Source organism: Scyliorhinus torazame, chromosome 4, assembly GCF_047496885.1.
Source record: "Scyliorhinus torazame isolate Kashiwa2021f chromosome 4, sScyTor2.1, whole genome shotgun sequence".
NCBI lineage: Eukaryota > Metazoa > Chordata > Chondrichthyes > Carcharhiniformes > Scyliorhinidae > Scyliorhinus > Scyliorhinus torazame.
The window spans coordinates 347,231,094-347,256,745 of NC_092710.1; the positions used below are offsets into that span (position 1 = coordinate 347,231,094).

General features: G+C 46.4%; 1 protein-coding gene across 1 annotated transcript in view; it reads right to left on the reverse strand.

The window, feature by feature from the left end:
- Positions 1 to 25,652, reverse strand: part of LOC140411508 (dynein axonemal heavy chain 8-like) — a 2,059,122-nt gene that overhangs the window by 1,687,974 nt on the left and 345,496 nt on the right. Inside the window, exons 6-7 of the mRNA XM_072500594.1 lie at positions 16,486 to 16,646; positions 11,073 to 11,249 (exon numbers count right to left, since the gene is read on the reverse strand). Of these exons, the coding sequence (XP_072356695.1) occupies positions 11,073 to 11,249; positions 16,486 to 16,646 (338 nt within the window). The remainder of the gene's footprint in view (positions 1 to 11,072; positions 11,250 to 16,485; positions 16,647 to 25,652) is intronic.

The window sequence follows — 25,652 nt, forward strand, 5'->3', positions numbered from 1 at the left end:
GTTCAGTTGTCGGTATACTTCTTTGCAGTAGTCCGTTCTGTTCAGTACGACAGTGGCCCCTCCTTTGTCTGCTGGTTTGATGACGATGCTGCGGTTGGTCTGGAGAGCGCGGATGGCATTGCGTTGTGCTTGGGTGACGTTCGGGGCTGTCTTGTGAATGCGACTGATGAATCTGGCATTGACGCGACTCCTGACGGCTTGAGCATACATGTCGAGTCTAAGGAGGCGGCCTTCCGGAGGGGTCCAATTCGACTCTTTCCTCTTTGGTTGCCGCACCGCAGATCTCTCGGTCTGCTGTTCTAGTTCATTGATAGTCTGCTTGGGTTCGCTGTTGGCCTCTTGGGGTCTGTGGAAGATTTCCCAGAGCCTCATTCGCCTGATGAATTCCTCCGTGTCTGCCGTGGGACTGATGGGGTCCATTTCGGTGGTGGTGCAGAAATTGAGCCCTCTGCTGAGGACTTCGATTTCGTCTGGTTGAAGGGTGTACTCTGACAAGTTGACAATAGATTTCCCTGTATTGTTTTCTACTGTGGCACCGGGGGTGGCTTGGTTGCTGCCGGTGGTGATGCCAGGTTTCTCAAGCTTTCTGTTCTTGGTGTGCATATAGGTGGCATAGTATTGTTGTCTCATCTGTTTGGCAGTCTATATATGTGTTTCTGGAACATACCTCTTCATTCACCTAAGGAAGGAGCAGCGCTCCGAAAGCTAGTGACATCGAAACAAAACTGTTGGACTTTAACCTGGTGTTGTAAGACTTCTCACTGTGCTCACCCCAGTCCAACGCCGGCATCTCCACATCCCAACTATTAAAGCAGCACAGCTCGCTGCAGCTGTTCGACTAGGCACTAGGAAAAAGCAGAGTAAGGCCTGCTTTGATAAAACAGTACAGCCGGTAGAGTATACAGTCGGACAGCAAGTCATGGTCTCCCAGTACAATCCGAGTTCATTCCTCTTCCCCCAAATTTGCAGGACCCTACTCAATTTCTGACAAAGTAAGCACCTCAGTTTAAAAGATTATGTATCCAAATGGAAAGTCAGGATGGTTTCACATAAACCAGCTTAAGGTTGATGGAACTCAGTGCAGCCACTCACACCACATTTCAGTGGCAATAGTAGACAACGAGACCCGCCCACTGGCAACCAAATCCAGCCCTCCCCCAGCCAGGACAGCACGTCCACAGACACGACTTTGACTCCGCCCCCGAGACAAGTTTCCGCCTCACACTTGATTCGGCCGCTAGCCAAAGCGACAGCGAAAGAACAACGGACGTACTTGAAATCCCTGACCAATGACAGAACAGACCAGGCCCCAGTCACTACAGCCCCAGTGACACCGACCACGATATGTTCGGCCCCTCAGAAACCATTTATTTGCCACTACCAGAACCTGACCCAACGCCCGACGATAGTGACCCCCCCCTTGCTGCTACTGCCCTACCGGATAAGAAACAATGGCACCGCAATAACTCTTATCGACTGATAAGAAACGATGAAATGGATCCCACATTGGCCCACGCTGCCATGGCACAGAAACTCCAGTCACGAGTTTGGCAACAAGGAGGTGGTGATGACTCAGAGTCTGACTCCCACCATGCTAACCCCTTTACGACCCTTTAGGTGTCCAGATGATGAGAGAAAGGGACCGATTGAGATTTACGGTGTCCTATTCTCTGATGGAGCCTGCCCGTTTCTTTTTAAAGTTTGTTTTTTATGTTGAAGGTTTGTCTCTTGTACGACTTTGTGTGTCAATCTCATTCCAAATTTCTTGATGCAGTCATAATTAGCCTTTTGACACCACATGGTAGTTAAAGGAACAAGCTTGTCAGAAGTCCATAGATATTCAAATTCTTGCCGTTCTTGTAAGGTCACCCAGGCAGTGGAGTAACGGCACTGATCCCCGCCCTGCCTGAGGACCCCCTATGTACTTGATCAGCCAAGCTCGGGTAGTGGAGCAACGGCAATGATCACTGCCCTACCCAGGGATTCAACCCATTCTTGCCCCTGCCGCGGCTCATACGCACCCCATTCGGAATGTTTTTTTTCCAAACTCCAGTTCTTTTAAATTGTGGTTAAAGAATGCACTTCGCCACAGTTTTTGTTTGCTTTCTGGCGATCCTTCGGTCGCTAACCCCCAACTACTATTTACATGTTCAAACACTTGGATGAAACAAATTTGCTGCTAGGAAAAACTACCTCAACATTGGACGGAGAAATTGTCCGCCTGCTCAGTGCATCGAACACAGGCTGCGAGATTGCTCGCACTGTGACAGAATATATTTCTCGGATGTCCTGCCTCCCAAATGGTTGGTTTGAAAAAAAAAAAAATGAGGGAGTCACATACGGTGACAATTCTAAATGGGAAATTGATGTTAAGGAGTAACAGACAGACAAACGAGACAGACAAACGAGATATTAAACAACAAGATAATAACAGTTATTATGCTTGTACCCCGAGGAAGATACGAATATACCAGGAGACAGAGGAAGACAAAGACAAAATGAAGACGGACCTGATGACCTGCATCATGATTGTCGTTGGATCACTACAATTGGGCGTTATCAGCCCCTATATCCTCCACCACACAGGTCCTAAACATGACCACCCAACACGATACCCCCTAGCCTGGACAGTACACTACACTACACATACAAACAGCCACTGATACCCCCACATGGTGCGATATCATAAAGTGGTATTCCCTTCCTTACACAGTAGAAGCCCTACTGATTATAGCAATACTTTGCAGTGTTGTCCAGACACTTAGACTTCGGAAATGGTGAAGGAGAGCCTCCCACTGCCCAGTAGACACACTCAGAGCCCCTTTTCTCGAACTTCAACAGACCTCACATTCTTTCTGAACCCTTTTCTGCCTAATAAATTCCGCAGTTTTCAAGACAAATTACTTTCTCTGTAAATGGCATAAGTGTTAAGTAGAAATGTGATGCTGCCATTGCTTATTTTATACTGTAATGTGTAGGTTAGCTCGTAGTAACATTTAGCTAGCAGCATAAATGCAGTTTAGATAAGGAGAGTTAGAGGTTCCCCTGTTTGAGTAAAAAAGTTGAAAGGTTGAATGTTATAGTGCCCCCTTAGAATTTTTATAGATGTGTGATGTATTATAACTTGGGTTAATGTTTCCATCCATAGGACAGGCAGTAGAGTAATGGCACTGATCCCCGCCCTACCTGAGGACCCCCTATGTATTTGGTCAGCCAAGCTCGGGTAGTGGAGCAACGGCAATGATCACCGCCCTACCCAGGAATTCCACCCATTCTTGCCCCTGCTGCGGCTCATACGCACCCCATTCGGAGTAGTATAGAACCTGTCCTTGATTAAGGGTATCCGGCACACCGGAGAACAGAAGAAGATTCAGTAGTGTGATCCATCACGCTTCGCGTTTAGGATCAAGAGGACGGACTGCAGCCATCTGGGATGGCCACCTACAACAAGAAACATGGACATTCGCAAAGCCTAAAGGGAAATATGGACAATGTAAGATTCAGGCAGGCACAGAGACTGCATGTATATTCGTGAGCAGAGAATCCTGACAGCATCGAAACATCCAACCGATTAGCATTTTAATGACCCATCTCCATAAGACAAAGGACTGATACTCAGGTAACCGATACAATTCCAGACACATCAGCGCCACTCCCTTTACTCAGGAAGCATAAACAGCAAGGTCAATGACCGCATAGAACACACCCAGCCATCAAGGCACCCGCCCCTTTATTGGCTCAGATCGAAGGCAGTGATCGAGAACTGCCCAATTAATTGGGGCCAAACCTATGGACCGCCCAAAAGAGCGTGAAACCCCCGAGGATAAAGAGAGACACTGCCATGTGTTTGATGTCTTTTGGACCTGGCGCTCCGGCAACGTCCATCGCCAACTGCAGCACCACGACCAGAAGCAAGTCCAAGTTCAACGCCCGCTACCAGACGGATGATCCTAGCTGAACCGCAGTTACTTCTCCAGACCCAGCAGATCCAGATTCGAACAAAGGCCACTGTTCCTCTGACCTAAGCTGGGTGCCTGAGGTTAAGTACAGGTTGTCATAGTTGTTGGGTGTAGGTTAGCTCGTAGTGTTTATGTTGCACGTGTGAGTTGCTCATAGTGTTAATGTAGCATGTGTGAGTTAATCTTGTGTGTAAATAAAGTATCATCGATCTTGAACTAACTAACTGGTTGTTTGGTTCTTTGATCGATACCCGGTTGAACCTTGTGGCGGTAATATTTGATACCTGGCGACTCTGAAAGCATATCATGTCAATATCTAGATAAAAGAAGGGCTACCTCATTGACTGCCATATTTATAGCAAGTAAAGATAGCAACAGGGGCACATGCCCTGCTGAGAAGTGTGTCGACATGCCAAAGCAACATTTGGCCCTGTTCAGCTTCAGGCCATTGAAGGCCACAGGGTGAAATACCTGCTGGAGATGGGAAACATGCTCCTCAGGGGTCGTGGACCATCTGATGACGTCGTCCAGGTACACACGAACCCCTTTGATGCCCTCCATCATCTGCTACATGATGAGATGAAATATCTCCGATGCCAAGACGATGCCGAACGGCATACGGTTTTAGCAGTACCTGCCAAACGGTGTGTTGAATGTGCAGAGCCTTCAGCTGGACTCATCCAGCTGGATTTGCCAGAATCCATGTGACGCATCTAACTTTGCGAAAAACCGTACATGTGCCATCTCACTCGTGAATTCCTCCCGCTTTGGGATTGGGTAGTGTTCACCCATTATATTCTGGTTGAGATCCTTGGGATCAATGCAGATGCACAGGTCTCCAGAGGGTTTTATAACCACCACCATCGAGCTGACCCAGTCAGTCAGTTCAGTTACCCTGGAAATGATCCCCTGCTGCTGCAGCTCCTTGGGCTGTTCCTTCAGCGGAGCCGGGACCTGGCGTGGTGCATGGACCACTAGCTTGGTATCAGGTCGCAGTAGGATCTTGTACCGATATGGCAAAGTGCCCATCCCGTCAAACACATCTGGATATTGAGCGAGGATGTCGTCAATGCCAGCTTGAAGATCCACGTCGGAGGATGTCTTTGAATAAACCCGCTGCACCAGGTTTAGCTTCTTGCAGGCATGCTCGCCCAGCACAGATGCCCTGTCCGGCTTGACAATTTCAAACCTTAGCCGTGCATGGGTGCTCCGGTTGGAGACAAGTAGATGGCAGGACCCCAGTGCCGTGATGGCATTACCGTTATAGTCCAGGAGCTGGCAGGCTGCTGGAAGGACCTTGGGGGGCTTCTTGATGCATTTGAAGTCTGCCAGCGGTTGACCTGCATCACCGGACTTCATTCGTCCTCCGAATCCACAGCGAGGATGGACTGAATGCGAGATGAGTTAGGTGTGGCATGTTCACGTGTGGTAATGGTGCCCACTCGGTAGGTGGACTCCAGGCACTCGTCCTCTGGATCCGTTGTACTGCCAGGATCAAAATCCTGTAATCGTCGTTGCACATTCTGGACGCGCCGTCGTCGGAATTGGCAGCGCTGGCCTCTGACTGGTGGTGCAGACCTGCACAAGGCTGCATAGTGTCCAGGCTTCCCGCAGTTTAAACATCGCCTGCCTCTTGCAGGGCAGAGTCCCTTTAAGTGGGCGTTGCCACAGTTCGGGCACGTCATGGCGTCGGCGTCCTGACACGGTGTACGTCGTCGCACATGCACTGTGCGGTCGGCAGACGTCTGCATCTGTGCAGTGTGGGTGTCGGCCCCTTCGTTATCCCGTTCGCATCGCGCATGCGTGGGGCTCCGGGAAAAGAGCGCGAGATGACCACTGTCTTCAATGCTGAGGTGCTGCATCTGGGAGATGGCCTGCGCACTCTCTGCCTCGTGGGAGGCATGTTTCACATTTTCAGCTGATTTGTATTGGAAATACCGATTTATTTGCGTGCTCATACACTGTACATGTTTCAATCGTGACTGGCAGGGTGATCAAGGTAAGGGACGCCGTCAGTGGCCCTGCTGAGTTCACCTGCGGGGAGTGCACCCATCTCCAGCTCTTCAAAGACCGTATTAGGGAACTGGAGCTGGAGCTGGATGAACGGAGGATCATTCGGGAGGCAGAGTCGGTTATAGATAGAAGCTATAGGGATATAGTTACTCCTAAGAATAAAGGTAGCTGGGTGACGTTTAAAAGGAGGGGGAAGAAGCGGTCAGTGCAGGGATCCCCTGCGGTTGTTCCCCTCAATAACAGGTATACCATTTTGGATACTGTTGAGGGGGGCGGAGGGACCTACCAGAGGTAAGCCACAGTGACCAGGTCTCTGGCACTGAGTATGTCCCTGTGGCTCAGAAGGCGAGAGCATTAGTTACTGGAGACTCTATAGTTAGGAGGTACAGATAGGTGGTTCTGTGGCAACGATAGAGGCTCACGGTTGGTTTTGCCTCCTGGGTGCCAAGGTCAGTGACCTCTCTGATCGTGTTTTCAAGATCCTTAAGGGGGAGGGGGAGCAGCCACAAGTTGTGGTACACATCGGTACCAACGACATAGGTAGAAAAAGGGACGGGGATATAAAACAGGAATTCAGGGAGCTAGGGTGGAAGCTGAGAGCCAGGACAGACCATGTTGTCATCTCTGGTTTGCTGCCAGTGCTAGCGAGGTGAGGAACAGGGAGAGAGTGCAGTTAAACACGTGGCTACAGGGATGGGTAGGAGGGAGTGTTGCAGTTACTTGGATAATTGGAGCACATTCCGGGGAAAGTGGGACCTGTACAAACAGGATGGGTTACACCTGAACCAGAGGGGCACCAATATCCTGGGAGGGAAATTTGCTACAGTTCTTCGGGTGGGGGGGGGGGGGGGGTGGGGGGGGGGGGGGGGGGGGGGTTTCAACGGATTTGTAGTCCAGAAGATAGCGTTGCTGGAGTTCAAGAAGTTGAGGGTAGTGCAGTACTAAGGAAGGTACCAAGGTCACAAGAGTGGACCTGCAGGCATGAAGGCGGTTCGAAGTGTGTTTATTTCAATGCGAGGAGCATCAGGAATAAGGTTGGTGAGCTTGAAGCATGGATTGGTACCTGGGACTACGATGTTGTGGCCATTATGGAGACGTGGATAGAACAGGGGCAGGAATGGTTGTTGGAGGTTCCGGGGTTTAGATGTTTCAGTAAGATTAGGGAAGGTGGTAAAAGAGGTGGAGGAGTAGCATTGTTAATCAAGGATAGTATAATGGCTGCAGAAAGGCAGTTTGAGGAGGATCTGTCTACTGAGGTAGTGTGGACTGAAGTTAGAAATAGGAAAGGAGCGGTCACTTTGTTAGGAGTTTTCTATCGGCCCCCAAACAGTAACAGATATGTGGAGGAAAAAATTGCAATGCAGATTTTGGATAGGTGCAGTAGTCACAGGGTAGTTGTCATGGGTGACTTTAACTTTCCAAATATTGATTGGAACCACTATAATTCGAATAGTTTGGATGGGGCTGTTTTTATCCAGTGTGTGCAGCAGGGTTTTGTCACGCAATAGGTGGATAGACCGACAAGAGGCGGGGCCACATTGGATTTGGTACTGGGTAATGAACTAGGCCAAGTGTTAGATTTGATTGTGGGAGAGCACTTTGGAGATAGTGACCACAATTCGGTGACTTTCACTATAGCAATGGAGAGGGATAGGAACATACGGCAGGACAAGGTTTATAACTGGGGGAAAGGTAATTATGATGCGATTAGGCAAGAATTGGGGAGCATAAGATGGAAACAGGAACTGTCAGGGATAGACACAATTGAGATGTGGAGCTTGTTCAAGGAGTAAATACTGCATGTCCCTGATATGCATGTCCCTGTCAGGCAAGGAGGAAATGGTCGAGTGAGGGAACCATGGTTTACAAAAGAGGTTGAATGTCTTGACAAGAAAAAGAAGGGGGCTTATGTAAGGATGAGAAAACAAGGTTCAGGTTGAGCACTTGAGGGATACAAGATAGCTAGGCAAGAGCTCAAGAAAGGGCTTAGGAGAGCTAGGAGGGGGCATGAGAAGTCCTTGGCGGGTAGAATCAAGGAAAACCCCCAAGGCTTTTTACACTTATGTGAGGAATAAAAGAATGACCAAGGTGAAGTTAGGGCTGGTCAAGGACAGTAGTGGGAACGTGTGCATGGAGTCTGAAGACATAGGAGAGGCCCCAAATGAATACTTTTCTTCAGTGTTCACAAAAGAGAGGGGCCATGTTGTTGAAGAGGGTACTGCAATACAGGCTGGTAGGCTGGAAGAGGTAGATATTCAGAAGGAAAATGTGTTAGAAATTTCGAGAAGCCTGAGGATAGATAAGTCCCCTGGGCCAGATGGGAAATATCCTAGGATTCTTTGGGAGACGAGGGATGAGATTGCAGAGCCTTTGGCTTTGATCTTTATGTCCTCACTGTCTACAGGATTAGTGCCAGAAGACTGGAGAGAGGCAAATGTTGTCCCCTTGTTCAAGAAAGGGAATAGGTATAACCCTGGGAATTATAGGCAGGTTAGTCTCACTTCGGTCATAGGTAAATTATTGGAAAGGGTCCTGAGTGATAGCATTTATGATCATTTGGAAAGATACAGCTTAATCCAGGATAGTCAGCACAGATTTGTGAGGGGTAAGTATTGCCTCACAAGTTTGATTGTATTCTTTGAGGAGGTAACTAAGTACATAGATGAAGGTAGAGCAGTTGATGTCGTATACATGGATTTTAGTAAGGCGTTTGAGAAGGTGCCCCATGGTCGACTCATGCAGAAAGTAAGGAGGCATGGCATAGAGGGAAATTTGGCTGATTGGATCAGTAACTGGCTATCACATAGAAGACAGAGGGTGGTGGTAGATGGTAAATTTTCATCCTGGAGCCCAGTCACCAGCGGTGTACCACAGGGATCAGTGCTGGGTCCTCTGTTATTTGTGATTTTTATCAATGACTTGGATGATGGAATTGAAGGTTGGGTTAGTAAATTTGCTGATGACACCAAGATTGGTGGAGTAATGAATAATGTGGAGAGCTTTTGTAGGCTGCAAAGAAACATTGATAGGATGCAGAGCTGGGCTGAAAAGTTGCAGATGGAGTTTAACCCTGATAAGTGTGAGGTGATTCATTTTGGTAGGACAGGTTTGAATGCGGATTATAGGGTTAACGGCACAGGGTTCTGAAGAATGTGGAGGAGAAGAGAGATCTTGGAATTCATGTCCATAGATCTCTGAAAGTTGCAACCCAAGTGGATAGAGCCGTGAAGTGTGTTAGCATTTATTAACAGGGGGATTGAGTGCATTTATTAACAGGGGGATTACGTTTAAGAGCCATGAGGTTATGCTGCAACAGTACAAGACCTCGGTTAGATCACATTTGGAGTATTGTGTGCAGTTCTGGTCACATTATAGGAAGGATGTGGAAGCATTGCAAAGGGTGCAAAGGAGATTTACCAGGATGCTGCCTGGATTGGAGGGTAGGTCTTATGAGGAAAGGTTGAGGGAGCTAGGGCTTTTCTCATTGGAGCAAAGGAGGATGAGAGGTGACTTAATTGAGGTGTATAAGATGATGAGAGGGATAGATAGAGTGGACGTTCAGCGACTTTTTCCTCGGGTGGATGTAGCTGTTACAAGGGGGTATAACTATAAGGTTCATGGTGGAAGATATAGGAGGGATGTCAGAGGTAGGTTCTTTACTCAAGAGAGTGGTTGGGGCGTGGAACGCACTCCCAGCTATGGTAGTGGAGTCGGACACTTTAGGAACTTTCAAGCGGTTATTGGATAGGCATATGGAGTGCACTAGAATGATTGGGAGTAGGTTGATTTGACCTTAGTTTCAGACATCGTGGGCCAAAGGGCCTGTACTGTGCTGTACGGTTCTATGTTCTATGTTCTTATGCTTGATTTTTAAGAACTGCTCTCTGAGGATAAGAGTGAACTCCAAACATGATTTGGTCTCTGATCATGGAGTCAGCAATATCACCAAAGTTGCAGGACAGTGCTAGCAGGCGGAGGCTAGTTAAGAAGGCATTGAAAGATTCATCTTTATCTTGAAGACATTGTTTGAATATGTAGCGCTCGAAGATTTCATTGATGTCCACTTCAGTGACTATCGAGCATGTCCAGGATGGTCTGAAACTTTGTCTTGTCCTGGCCTTCGGTGAAGTTAAACGAGTTGAAGAGTTCGATGGCTTGATCACCCGCTGTTGAGAGAAGAAGCGTGATCTTTCTTAAATCAGAAGCACCCTCGAGGTCTGAGGTTTCGATGTACAGCAGAAACTTTTGCTTGAATATCCGCCAGTTGGCACTGAGGTTGCCGGAGGTCCTGAGCTGGTGAGGTGCCTGAATCTTCTCCATGGTGCCGGGGGAAAATTTGCTGGTCGTCACGGAACAGACTGAGGTAAGCCACCTTAAATTAGTAGTCTCCTGGTATCATGTCGTGTTAGGTACACTGGTCTAACACTGGATGCAGCTTAGATTAGAAAGATACTCCAGACCTTGAAGTTAGTTCAATCAGGTTTATTGAACTAATAACACAGTTCTCTGTGAGTTCAACTTTCTGCTAACCTAAGTGTGGTTACTCTGTCTGACTGAACCAGACTAGCTCTTAGCCACGTGGTGGAGGTGTGAGATTGTAACAACACCCTTGAGTGACTCTTCTCCCAGTTCCACCTAACTCCGTTTTCACCCAACTCCAAAAGCACTCTCACTCAGCCAATTAGCACACAGTGCAGACAAGCCAGCACTAGAAAGCTCTGCTTTTAAAGGTTTCAAATTACAATGCTCGAACTGATTTGAACCAGTTGCTCAATTAACCTACCAGAGCTAAAGTTGAGTGCAGCTCAGCTAACCCCTGTTTCAGGAATGCAACTAAGTGCAACTTTTAATTACCCAATTAAGAACTAATTTAGCTAATGCTGAAAGCAAGTTTAATTGCTACTTACCTCCTTATAACTCACCACTTGAACTCCCTGTTTCCACCCAACTCCAAAAGCACTCTCACTCAGCCTGAATTTATAACATTCAGTCTGCCGCACTATTCCCTTTCTGAAAACTCAATTAATTATAATCCTAAATGTGATAAAATATTTACAAAACTGCAAATTATCTTCATATTTACATTCTCGGTAATCTTACCTTTAACATTTTTGAGTGACTTGTGTTTAATACATTGATCACTGCTTTGCAATGGTTTCCCTTAAGTTGCTCTATGATGGAATTAAATTTAGCTGACGTGCATTTCCAGTGTTCTAGTTCAGTGAGTGGGCCTGAATCTTCAGCTTCTTTTCTCACTTGATTACTTCGTGCCAGCACCTGTACATAAAAATCACAAGACAATTTAAGAAAGCACCTCTCCATAAGAACATAAGAACTAGGAGCAAGAGCAGCCTGGGCATCAAATCTGCACTAACATACAAAATGATCAGGACTGATCTCTCGCCTCAATTGCACTTTCCTGCCCATTCCTCGTGTCACTTGATTCCCGAAGTTACCAAAAATGTGCAATTATCAGGATGAAATATATTCAAAGACGGTGTATCCACAGCCCTATGGGGTAGAGAATTCCAAAGATACAAAATCCTTTTTCATCTATTTTCATTTCTAAATGATCAATACATTAACCTGAGATTGTTCTCTATTCCCCAGCCAGGAGAAACAACCGCTCAGTGTCTTCTCGGTCAATCCCCTTCAGAATCTTGCTTATTCCAATGAGATCACCTCTCATTCTTCTGAACTCCAGAAAAGTATAGTCCTAATTTTTTTCAGTGTCTACCAATAAACGTCTTATTACAGGAACAAATCTGGTGAAATCTCACGGTGGTGCTTATAATGCAAGAATATAATTTCTAAAAAATGTAGAACAAAACAGCTCACAATAATCTAGGTGTTGTCTAACCAAAACCCTGTAAAATTGTAGCAAGACTTCTTTAATTTGGTACGTTGATCCACTTGCAGTAAAGACAATTATGCTTTTGCATTCCTAATTACTTGCTGCGCTTGCATGCTAACTGCCTTGTATGAGCACACCCATGTCTCCTTGAACAACAGGACAAGTGTCTCACCTTTTAAAAATATTCTAACTTATTTTATTCTTACCACTGTTTCAAATGTGAAACTTGATAAGACGGTTATGGTTAAACTGACTCTAATTTAAAATAAGGCAAATTGTCCTGGACTGGAAGATGGTAATCAAAGACAAAAGCATGTGACCTGGTTGTCATGGGGAAAGGGACCAAGGTCAAAATATATTGAAAGTAAGGGGCAGATTTTAACACCTGTACACAGAGGAGGCAGCTGACCTTGCCGAGCCCAGACTCACATACTCTTAGTCAAATAAATTTGAGGAGAGAAGGAGGAAAATAGGTGCTCCTACGCAAGCAGAAGGACTGTACTTGTGTTAACCACTAGCAGGGACCGAGTCAGATGGATTCCCAGTTTAATGAGACGAGACTTGTAGAGACAGTCACCAAGGAGTCATCCTCAGAAGACTGGGTGAAGGAACCTTCCTCAAATTGGAAGCTTGTGAACAAGACAGCTGGGCAATTTTCCACATTACTAAGTAGATTCCAGTTTTGTGACTTTACTAGAACAGCTTGGCTCAGGGCATGGCAAGTTCTGGAGCACAAGTCTTCAGTACTACTGCTGTAATATTGTCAGGGCCATAGACATTGCAGTGTCCAATGCTTTCAGCCATTTCTTGCATCACGTAAAGTGAATCGATATGTCTGAAGGCTGTAACCTGTGATGATGGGGACCTCTGGAGGAGAGCAGAGGGATCACCCACTTGGCTCTTCTGGCTGAAGATTGTTTGCACTGATGTGCTGGGATCTTCCACACAGAGAATGGGGATATTTGTGGAGCCTCTTCCTTCAGTGAATCACTTAATTGTTCACTACCATTCATGACTGGCTGTGGCAGGACTCCAGAGCTTGGATCAGATACGTTGATTGGGAAATTGCTTCGCTCGGTCTATTACTTGCTTCTTATGCTGCCCGGCAAGAAGGCATCCTGTGCTATTGCTTCACCAGGTTGACATTCTCCTGCCCTCTCCCCATAACCCCTGATCCCCTTATTAATCAAGAACCTATCTGTATCTGTCTTAAAGACACTCAGTGATTTGGCCTCTACAGCCTTCTGCGGCAAAGAGTTCCACAGATTCACCAGCCTCTGGCTAAAGAAATTCCTCCTCATCTCTGTTTTAAAGGATCGTCCCTTTAGTCTGAGATGGTGTTCTCTGGTTCTAGTTTTTCCAACAAATGCAAACATCCTCTCCATGTCCACTCTATCCAGGCCTCGCAGTATCCTGCAAGTTTCAATAAACCCCCCCCCCCCATCCTTCTAAACTACAACGAGTACAGACCCAGAGTCTTCAACCGTTCGTCATACGACAAGATCTTCATTCCAGGGATCATTTTTGTGAACCTCCTCTGGACCATTTCCAAGGCCAGCACATCCTGCCTCAGATGCAGAGCCCAAAACTGCTCACAATACTCCAAATGGGGTCTGACCAGATCCTTATACAGCCTCAGAAGTAAATCCCTGGTCTTATATTCTAGCCCTCTTGACATGAATGCTAACATTGCATTTGCCTTCTTAACTGCGCATTTGCCTTCTTAACTGCCATCTGAACCTGCACCAATAGATCGGGGAGAAATCATAGAGAGCATTCAGCTCCATGCAGGCAGGGAAGGCGCCGGGACCGGACGTCTTCCCGGCGGACTTATATTAAAAACTTGCACTAGCCCTGGCCCGACATGTTCACAGACTCATTGGCAAGGGGCACTTTGTCTCCTACACTAACGCAGGCCACAATTTCACTGATACTCAAAAAAGACAAAGATCAGACGGAATGTGGATTACATAGGCCCATTTCGCTAATGCAAAAATATTCGCAATGGTCCTGGCTAAAAGGCTGGTGAACTGCGTACCAGAGGTGTTTCGCTGAGGGCCAAACAGGCTTTGTCAAGGGTAGACAACTCACTGCAAACATCAGGTGGCTGTTGAACATATAAATGACCCCCCTGGTGAGAGAACACCAGAGGTGATCATCTCCCTGGACACAAAAAAGTCCTTTAACATAGTCAAATGGAAGTACCTCAAGGTACTGGGAACGGTTTGGGCTGGGAGCAGGATTCACCGTGGGTGATATTCCTGTACAACGCTCCGAAGGCAAGCGTTCGAACTGACCTCAGATGACCATCTGTGTGGAGTTTGCACTTTCTCCCCACTCAAACGCGTGTGTTTTCTCTTGGTGGTCCGGTTTCATCCCACAGTCCAAAGATGTGCAGTTTAGGATTGGCTATGCTAAATTGGCCCTAGTTGGGGTTACGGGGATAGTGTGGGGTTTGGGCCTAGGTAGGGTGCTCTTTCAGAGCGCCAGTGCAGACTTGATGGGCCAAATGGCCTCCTCCTGCACTGTAGGGATTCTATGATCAGCACAGGCTTGGAGAGCCAAATGGCCTATTCCTGTGCTGTACTTTTTTTTGTTATTTGTTCTATCCATGCCATGGCAAAAGCGGGGGTAACTCCAACCACGACAATTGACAAGGAGGAGCCATCAGATAGGTTACCAGTTCCTAAGGCTGATGAGGTACCAAGACCACATGAAATTCACCCAAGGACGTTGCAAGAAGTGAGAGTGGAAGCTCCATAGGCACTGTCCATAACTTTGCAGCCTACCTTTGATGCAGGGGTGGTGCTAGAGAACTGGAGAATTGTAAACATTACACCGTTGTTCAAAAATGGATGAATCCATAAACCACATAGAACCATAGAATCCCTACAATGCAGAAGGAGGCCATTCAGCCATCGAGTCTGCACCAACCCTCTGGGAGAGCACTCCACCTAGGCCCACTCCCTCACCCTATCCCTGCACCGCCAACAAACTTGCACATATTTGGATGCTGAGGGGCAATTTGTAAACAAGCCAAATCCACCTAGCCTACACATCTTTGGACTATGGGAGGAATCCAGAGCACATGAGGAAACCCACGCAGACACAGGGAGAACGTGCAAACTCCATAAAGACAGTCACCCGAGGCCGGAATTGAACCCGGTTTCCTGGTGCTGTAAGGCAGCAGTGCTGACGACTGTGCCACCCTGCCGCCTCACACACCAGTCAGTTTAACTTTGATGGTGGAAAAACCTTAGAAACACTAATTTGGGATAAAGTCAATCGTCACATGGGATAAATGTGGGTTAATTAAGGAAAGCCAACATGGATTTCTGAAGAGAAAATCATGTTTAACTAACTTCGTGGAGTTTTTTGAAGCATTAACAGAGAGGGTTGATGAGGGTGGTGCATTTGATGTGGCCATGAGGGTCGGTTAGCTGGACAGGTGGTTAGTGATGCAGAACTACACCAACAGCGCCAGTTCAATACTCGGACTAGCTAAGGTTATTCATGAAGGCCCCACCTTCTCAACCTTGCCCCTCACCTGAGGTGTGGTGACCCTCAGGTTAAATCACCACCAGTCAGCTCTCTCTTAAAAGGGGAGAGCAGCCTCTGGGACTGTGGTGGCATTTATATCGACTTCGAAAGGGTGTTTGATGCACTGCTATACAACAGACCTGTCAGCAAAGTCATAACTCAGAATAAAAGGGACAGTGGAACCATGGATACAGAACTTGCTAAGTGGCAGGAAACAGCACTGATTAGTGGATGCTTTTTGTGCTGGAGCAAGATTGGCAGTGGAGCTCCCCAGCAGTCAGTGTTACAGTTCCTGGTATATATTAATGACTGAGACATTGATGTACAGGACACAATTTCAAACGTTGTGAATCATATAAGAACAGTCCGAAGTATTTTAAGCTGTTAGGAGGCAACTGTGGGCAAATCAATTTTCAAACAGGTGCAACGCCTAGACATGAAGTGTGTCCCCTCTCAGTGGAGGATGATTTCTCCGCTGGGTGGCACGGTAGCACAGTGGGTAGCACTGTTGCTTCACAGCTCCAGGGTCCCAGGTTTGATTCCCGTCTTGGGTCACTATCTGTGTGGAGTCTGCACGTTCTCCCCATATCTGCATGGGTTTCCTCTGGGTGCTCCGGTTTACTCCCACAAGTCTTGAAAGACGTGCTGTTAGGTAATTTGGACATTCTGAATTCTCCCTCTGTTTACCCGAACAGGCGCTAGAATGTAGCAACTAGGGGCTTTTCACAGTAACTTCATTGCAGTGTTAATGTAAGCTGCCTGGTGACAAGAACGATTATTATTATTCACCTTACACTCAACAAATGAGGAAACTATCAGTTAGTTTCAAAGATAAGAATTTTCTGAATAAACAAAATCTCTGCAAGATTTTAATAAAATCCTCACGTGGGCAGCATGGTGGCACAGTGGTTAGCACTGCTGATTATGGCACTGAGGACCCGCGTTCGATCCCTGTCCCAGGTCACATTCTCCCCATGAGTGGGTCTCACCTCCACAACCCAAAGATGTGCATGGTAGGTGGATTGGCTACGCTAAATTGCCCCTTAATTGGAAAAAAGAACTGGGTACTTTAAATTTATTTTTTTAAATCCTCACATATTGAAGCTTTGAAACACAAACCTGTTCAAGTTGATTGTGCCATGTCAGAAGTAAATTTTCAAGCTGTAAAATTATTTCTGGGTTGGATGCTGCAGCTGTCACTTGCTCAAATGAGCGCAGCTGGGAAAGATCAACTGTTTCACTCTTCAGCACGACAGCTTTTTCAAGACTCATTTGTGCACCTAAAGAAAGTAACATGCAATAAAACAAGGAAAGTGGCACTGAAATAGTAAGATTTTTTTATTTAGCACTGTTTTTAATTACATTTTTACTTACATATGCAAACAGGAATTCCATGCAACCCATAAAAGTAATATCCCCTTACAACAAATAAGTCCAATAATTTAACACTCTCTTTTCAAGTTACACCAAAACACAAATTCACTCGAGGGCAAACCTTTAGGTTGCTGCCCACAGGAGGCAACAATTTCGATGAATCAGCAGTCCATTTTAAACTCAACCTAATTTGCTTTTCTACATTGGAACAGAGTGGTGATCACACATTTTTGTGTCACAACATAAGACAAATTTCAGTGAGGCATATGGGGCCAACAAAAAAACATTGGCATGCTATTAAATGGCATCATAATGTTTCTTGTGTCTATCATCATTGTGTCTTAAACTATAGCATTGATGAAGGAGTTTAAATTCCCTGTTAAGGTGGTCGCATTAATTTGCGTAAAGCCATTGCATCATGTCCCACCACATTGTGATTTTTTTTTTGTTGAATTAATTTGCGGGGTGTGGGTGTCACTGACTCGACCAGCATTTATTGCCCATCCCTAGTTGCTCTTGAGAAGGTGGTGATGATCTGCCTTCTTGAACTGCTGAGATATAGGTACATCCACCGTGCTATTAGGGAGGGAAATTGTGACCCTATGACAGTGAAGGAACAATGAAGTCACTCACCATCATGAATTTCAAAGTCATGATGGTGAGTGACTTGGAAAGTGTTATAACCCCAATGGAGGTCCCGGGATCAGAACTATACAGTTTCCCATGACCTCCCTGGAATATGAACTTCCCTATTAAGGTGGTGGGGCTTCCCCTAAACAAAGAGAACCCCATCTGTATAAAAACCCCCGGCGTGGGTGTAGGTTGGGGAAGGAGACCCTTAGGGGAGTGGAGAGTATTGGAATTGTATTGTAAGGAAACTGGTTTGTTAATTTTTACTATTGTCTATGTGTTCTGCTTACCTCAGATTCAACAGAAATGAACCTCCAGATGGTGTTGTTCCCTGCTATCTGCTGTCCTTGTCCTTCTAGATGATAGTGGTCGTGGATTTTAAAGGTGCTGCCTAAGGATCCTTCGCAAGTTCCTGAAGTGCATCTTGTAGATGGTACACATTGCTGCCACTGTTCTTCAGTGGTGGAAGGAGTGAATGTGGAAGGGGTACCAATCAAATGGGCTGCTTTGTCCTGGTTGGTGTTGAGCTTCTTGAGTATTATTGGAATTGCACTCATCAAGGCAATTAAAGAGTATTCCATCATATTCCCGACTTGTGTCTTGCAGATAGTGAACAGGCTTTGAGGAGTCAGGTGGTGAGTTAATCACCTCATGATTCATTCTCTGACCTCTCTCATAGTCACAGTATGCATGTACAAATTACTGATGGTAGTAGGGCAGATAGAGAAAGTGTTTGATAAAGTTTACGGGCTCCTGAGCTTTATGACTAGAGGCACAGAGTACAAAAGCAAGAAACTTATGGTACAGCTTTATAAAACAGTTAATTAGATTCACTTGAAGTACTGTGTCCAATTCTGGACATCACACTTTAGGTAATTATAGAGAGTTGAGAAATGTTTAGCAATTATAGGGGCGAGGAACTTCAGTCACACGGATAGAACGGCGAAGGTGGTATTGTTTTCCATAGAGAAGAGATGATGAGAAGAAATTTGATTGAGATGTTCAAAATCATGAGGGGTCTTGACAGAGTGGATAGAAATTTTGTCCATTGAAGAATCGCCCAAGAACCAGGAGACACTGATTTAAGGTGATTTGCGAAGATGGCATTGTTTTCCATAGAGAAGAGAAGGTTGAGAAGAAATTTGATTGAGATGTTAAAAATCATGAGGGGTCTTGATAGATAGAAATTTTATCCATTGAAGAATGGGCAAGAACCAGGGGACACTGATTTAAGGTGATTTGCAAGACAACCAGAGGAAAGATATCGTGGGGGGCTGCCCTCCCGATGTGCAAAGGGCACCACAGGAGATAATACCTTCCCATCCTTTTGAAAAGATTAAGAAAACAGCCAGCCTACTTTCAACAGTATTGTAGCAGGGGTGATTTGTTATCAGGGTCAAATAGCTTATCAACCTTAATTGGTCCTTGATTATTTATTTAAATATAGCAGGCAGATTTCTGATTCCGATACCAACCCACCTAATATGCTGTTGGCTAAGGTTAGGGATGGGCAGAAAGGTTGGTACCTGTCCTATTTTGTGTGCCGAAAACATAAATTATAGAAAATAGGAACAGGGGTAGGCCATTTGGCCCTTCGAGCCTACTCCACCATTCAACGTGATCACGGCTGATCCTCTATCTCAACACTATAGTTCAGCACTATCCCCAAATCCTTTTACACCTTTAGAGTTTAGAAATCTATCAATTTCCTCCTTAAATATATTCAGTAACTTGGCCTCTACAGCTTTCTCTGATAGAGAATTCCATAGGTTCAACACTGAGTGAAGCAATTACTCCTCATCTCAGTATTAAACATCAATTACACCTTTCTTGAGATTGTAACTCCTTGTTCTCGACTCCCGAGCCAGAGAAAACAGCGCCATCTTCGCAAATCATCCAGTCTGTCCAGCTCTCAGAAATTTATGAGTTTAAATCCACTCTCATTTTTCTAAATTCCAGGCTCAGTTGACCCAATTATTCAACAACAATCCAACTGTTACGACACGCTGGGCGAGTCTGCAGTCAATTCCAGCCCCTAGACCCTGGAGTCCCAACATAAGTGAATTAATTAATAATTTGTGTACTTTCCTGAGATCTTTGACACTTGACAGCTCCAATGAGTTACAGGTAGCAGATTTGTAAGTGAAATGTTTAAAAACTGTTTATAACATGAGAAGTAAACATGGAATGGCAAAAGTGGAACAAGGGTCTGCTAAACTAACAATTCTCCTAACACCATCCCACTCTCCCCCCAGACATACATAAGACAGACACATGGTGAGGGTACAAAAGGATGAAATTAACAGGGATTCAGCTGGGAATGGAGTATCTTCACTGCTGAGGTTGTGGTCTTTGTAGGTGATGTTCTTCTCTGAACATGGTGTTACAAACCATCGGTGAGTTTTGGATCTTTTAGTATCTATCTTTAATTAGAACTCTCAGGCTGCAAGATTTCTTCAGGAATTGCCTTTACTGACCTGGACATACACAGATAATTCCCCTCGGGTCAGTGCAATTCCCACTTGCATCGACCAGATGGACCATCAGCCTCACTGAGATCAATTTTCAGCTTCCACATAAGACTTAAAATGGATTTTCAAACAGCCTCTCTGCTCACAGGTGGCACTGAACTGGAAGCTTCCACAGGTTGAACTGACTGGAGAGAAAGGTCAGTTTCAGCCCCCTAGCCTTTCAATCAGAGTTAAACTTTCACAGACCTGGCTATTGGTTGCAGCCTTTCAATCAGCAGTTAAACCTTCACAGGCATGATAGGGAGAGAATGTTTAAACCAGCTCCTGGCTGGTCTTGGAGTCTGTAATAAGTCCATGGAGGCAGAAGTCCCATCACCAGAATTCCTTTTATTTCCAAACCCAACAGTTGAACACCCATGACCATTCAATCTGCTATCTACACCGGGAGTGCAGAGGATCTGACACTCCCTGTTATATACACAGAAAGGGGTTCCCTGATTGGGCCACTAATCAGGGAACTCGTATTCTAATTGGCCAATCTCAAACGCCTGACCTAAGTCATTACAGAGTCAAACAGAACATAAATGACTACTTGTCCACAGCACCCAGGTTTTGCAGGAAGAAGAAAGTATTCCTGTCACAAGGCTCCAGCTGAGAGAGATCTGATTTAGCTTTCAGTGGAACCTCTCACAGTCTAGCTGGAAGCATCTTAAATCGCTGGGCAGATAATGGCAGAGAGAGTCTAGGCTGCCTGTGTGTTGCTTCCTAGATTTCACAGAACTGAGACAAAGCGGAGCTTGCCTGGGTTTGTGCAGAATCTTCTGAAAGAACACCAATCCCAATCAAGAACAGATGTCGCAGAATTTTATGAAGAGCTGATTGGCTGCTTTCCAAGTCCATCAAAATGACATTACCGATTGGCCCCAGAGCAGACTGAATCAAGGGGTTTGTCTGGTCAGTCCAAATTGCAGCTTGCAGCAGTAGGGTTTCAGCTCAAAACCAAACGTCTATAAAGTTGCAGGACAGGATTTTAAAAAGAGAAACATGGAGCAGACAAATATTTAACAAGTTCCTTACACTACCATCCATAAAACAGACTGGTGAAACTTTGCTGCACTCCCTCTATGACTCGTACATCCTTTCTGAGATAAGGAGACCAAAACTGTACACAACACTCTAGATGTGGTCTCGATAAGACGCTGTCCAGCTACAGTAAGGCATCTTTATTTCTGTACTCAAGTCCTCTTACAATGAAGGCCAACATACCATTTGCCTTCCTCACTGCTTGCTGTACCTGGATGCCTGCTTTCAGTGACTGGTGTATGAGGACACCCAGTTCCCTTTGTATGACATTTCCTGTCACTATTTAAATAATATTCTGCAATTCTATTTCTCTGTCCAAAGTGGATAACTTCACATTTATCCAAATTATACTGGATCTGCCATGCATTTGCCCACTCATTCAACTTGCCTTGAAGCCTCTTAACATCTTCGTCATCACTCACATTGCCAACAAGTTAATGTCGTCTACAAACTTGGAATTATTGGTGCAATTCAGCAAACAGAAGTTAAAGTCCACTGTTGAACACGTTTAGTGGGATGTTTCTCAGCGGCTACATTACCAAGAAACATCCCGCTATCCAACAGCACTTTGACAGGTTTTTTTGGCCTCAGGGAGCTTCTCTCTCCTGAGGCCACACTTGAGTGATTTTCTGTTGCCGAGCTTCGACTCGCCAGCAGGAAAGGCAGCTCGCAGATTAGGATGCCAATCTGATCGGCAGTCCCACACTTTCTGGCCCCCTCACACCCCCAACCTTGGGGAGGCCTCCTCTGAGCCCTAGCAATGCCAACCTGGCACCTGGTCACCATTGCACCCTTGACCTGCACTTGACACCCTGGCAGTGCCACCTGGGCACCCTGTAAGTGCCATGGTGGCACTGCCAGGGTGTCAGTCCGGCGGTTCCAAGGTGCCCAAGTGTCAGGGTACCACCCTTTCCTGTCCCCGAGCACCATAAGGCTCATTTAAATATTCAGATTTGGATCTTGCAGGGCGAAGGCGTTATCCAGATCATGTCAGTCAGAGCAAGTCTGGTGACTGCGCCCGGCGCAGGGCACGATTTACCCGTTGTTCCCAGATTCGCGCCGGGCACAACAGCGTCATTGAATCACACCCTCATCTGGTTTCCTAATCCAAGTCATTGATTATATTGTGAATAGCTGGGACCCAAGCATTGATCCCTGTGCAATCCTCATTTGCCACAAAGGGGATGCGGTGCTGTTGTGGTATTGTCACTGGATTGGTAATTCAGAGACCCAGGGTAATGCTCTGGTGACCTGGGTTCAAATCCCACTATGGCAGATGGTGAAATTGAATTCAATAAAAATCTGCAATTAAAAATCTAATGATGACCATGGTGATGGGGGCCCCTGGGTGGACAGGTCTGGCCGGTCTGCTACCCTGGCACCCCAATGCCACCTTGGACTGGCACTTTAGCAATGCCACCCAGTGCCAACCTGGCACTGCCAGGGTGCCCAGGTGGCACTACCTGGCAGGGGCACTGCCGGGGTGCTAGGCTGGTAGTACCAAGGTGCCCTGGTGGCATTTTGTCTTCGCCAGGGATCAGGCCTGGGTGCCCTGCCCTTATAAGGTGGAGTGACGCCCTTATAGATGAGTTGGGGGGGTCCAGAGGCTGCAGTGCAGGGTTTAGAGATTGGTTTGCCAATGGGACTGCAGCACGGTCTTGACGCGGGACTCTGTTTCATTTCCGTTAATTTGCACCCCTAATTATTCCCTCCTCTGAAAAGCATGGAGAGGAGATTTACTAGGATGTTGCCTGGGTTAGAGAGTTTTGGTTATGAAGAGACATAGGATAAACTGAGTTTTTTTCCTTACAGAACATGCTGGAGATGTACAAAACTGTGAGTTACATAGTGAGACAGGAAGAAATGTTTTCTCTTGGTGAAGGGATCAAAAGGGGGTATAGTTTTAAGGTGAGGGAGGCATGTTTAGAGGGCATGCGAAGAAAAACGTTTTCACCCAGAGGGTGGTAGGAGTCTGGAACACATTGCATGAAAGTTTGGTTGAGGTAGAGTCCCTCATAACATTTGTGAAGTATTTAGGTGGGCACTTGCAATTTGAAGGCATACAAGGCTATGGACCAAGCGCTGGAAAATTAAATGAGCATAATTCGGTGATTGTTTTTGACCTTTGCAGATGCGATGGACCAAAGGGCCTTTTCTGTGCTGTAGAACTCTTTGACTCCACTTCTCCACCCTACCTTCCCAACCTGAATTTCACCATGTTTTCTAGATCATAGAATCATAGAATTTACAGTGCAGAAGGAGGCCATTCGGCCCATCAAGTCTGCACCAGCCCTTGGAACGAGCACCCTACCTAAGCACATACCTTCACCCTGACCCAAAACACCACCCTATCCCCGTAACTCCACCTAACCTTTTTTTGGACACTCAGGGCAATTTAGCATAGCCAATCCACCTAACCGGCACATCATTGGACTGTGGGAAGAAACCGGAGCACCCGGAGAAAACCCATGCAGACATGGGGAGAATGTGCAGGTTCTGCACAGACAGTGACCCAAGCCAGGAATCGAACCAGGACCATGGAGCAGTGAAGCCACTGTGCTAACCACTGTGCTACCGTGCTGCCCTAGATGTGGAGCAGCTATGGTGGAAAAGCAATGGAAAAATTGTAAACCTTTAGACTGATGTGAAAGAGAAGTAGCTTGTATGATGCGCACCATAGGCCTCGTCCTTGCACCTCTCCCAAATGTCCCCACCATCTACCCTTCCAATTCTCCCACCTACCACTTTCTCCCCCGTCACATTTCAGGCACAAGATCGCAAACTGTCCCCCTCAGCCCCTCTTCACGCTGCCCAGATCTTGCCCCTTCTCTCTTATACCATGGCCCTCTCCCCTAAGCCTCAGTCCTGCCATGTTGCCCACTCAGTCCAACACCGCCTAACAATCCTGCTTCCCTTACCAGCCTGGCTCATTCTAAACCTAACCCAGCTCCATTCCCTCCACACACTTCTGTTCACCATGCCCCCCACCACCACACACACAACTGTCTCAATCTTGATGCACTTTCTCCCTTCTAGTGGCAGAATGTCCTCTGCAGGCTGCATGTGGGAATCAAGTCTACTTGAGGCATCACTTCTGCATCTATCAATCATAAAAAACAAGGCTAATCCAGTTCAGAATTCTTGACAGATTGATGGTTTCCCCAGGCCAAGTGCACAAATAACTTAAAAGGCAGTATTCCATGATCCAAATCTCAGAGTTTTCTCAGCCATATAGTTTGTAATTGTTTTTATACTGATGTCTTCTCCTAGTACAAGTTAGAAAAATCTTCCAGCCTCATTTTAATTCCTCATGAATTTGTTATTCCCAATCCAAACATAAAAACCCACTTGTATTTTGGTACGGTGAACGAGATAGATTTTCAGCCATTACTTGTTCTCTCCCACTGGCGCTGGCAAACTAAGCCTGTTTGGAATTTTCAGGGACATCTTAGATCATTTCCCTTCTCAAAACCCATATCCATGTCAATGTGAACCACATGGATGTTTTATCCAGGTACAAATGCCCAGGCAGTAACCTGGCACCATGGTTAGCACTGCTGCCTCACATTGCAGTGACCCGGGTCAATTCCAATCTTGGTGACTGTCTGTGTGTGTGTGTGTATATGCTCTCCCCATGTCTGCATGAGTTTCCTCCGGGTGCTCCAGTTTCCTTCCACTGTTCAAAGATGTACAAATTAGGTGGATTGACCATTCTATGGACTATGGGGTTACAGGCGTAGGGCGGGGGACTGGGCCTGGAAGAGTGCACTTTCAGAGGGTGGGTGTAGAATCAATGAGTCAATGGGGCTCTGTTATGACCCCTTTGGGGGACAAGGACAGTGCTCCATTCAATTTTCACCTTCCACAGTTGAGTATGAACTTTCCCGATAATTGGGTGAGGAACACCATAAAAACCCTGACCTGGGTGCAGGCCAGGCAGAATGGCCCTTCGGAGACAGGAGTAATAGTTTTAAGATTTTGTGTATACCGTAATAAACCAGTCGTTCATTTCTGCCCCATTGTGTGTTCCTGTTATCTCTCCAGTTCGGACTCTACAGCCTCCTTCTGTAGGGATTCCTTGATTCTGAGGAAATGCTGGTTAACTACCCTTGAGACCCGATAGGTGGGATTCTCCATTCCTGAGCCGGAGTGCTGACGCCAGGGCAGGATTCATGGACTTCCACGACAGGATTCATGGACTTCCATGACAGGAAAACTGGCGCCGCACCTGGACCGATCCAGCGACTGTTAAGGGGCTAGCACCGGCGCCACATGGCACATAATCAATTCCATTGAGAAATGGTGCAGGGTTCGCCAGTTTCGCGATTGACACTCAGGAAGCTGACAAACTGCAGCTATATGTACACACTTCACTCTCCACACATACCATCCAGCCAAGAAGATGGCAGTGAGGAGAGTGGCCCTGGGATTCACAGACGCCGAGCTGGAGACCATCCTGGATGCGATGGAGGAGAGGCGGGAGATCCTGTACCCAGGCCTGGAAAGGAAGCTGCCAGCCCCTGCCGTTCGCCCTGCCTGGGCACAAGTGGCAGAGGTGGTCAGCGCCACCAGCAACATTGTCTGGACCAGGCGGCAGTGCATGAAAAAACTGAACAACCTCCTCAGGGCAGCCAGGGTGTGTAGGTAGCACTGTGTCCCTGACGGTGGCATAGTAGTATTGTCACTGGACTCGGGGTGGCACGGTAGCACGGTGGTTTTGCACTGTTG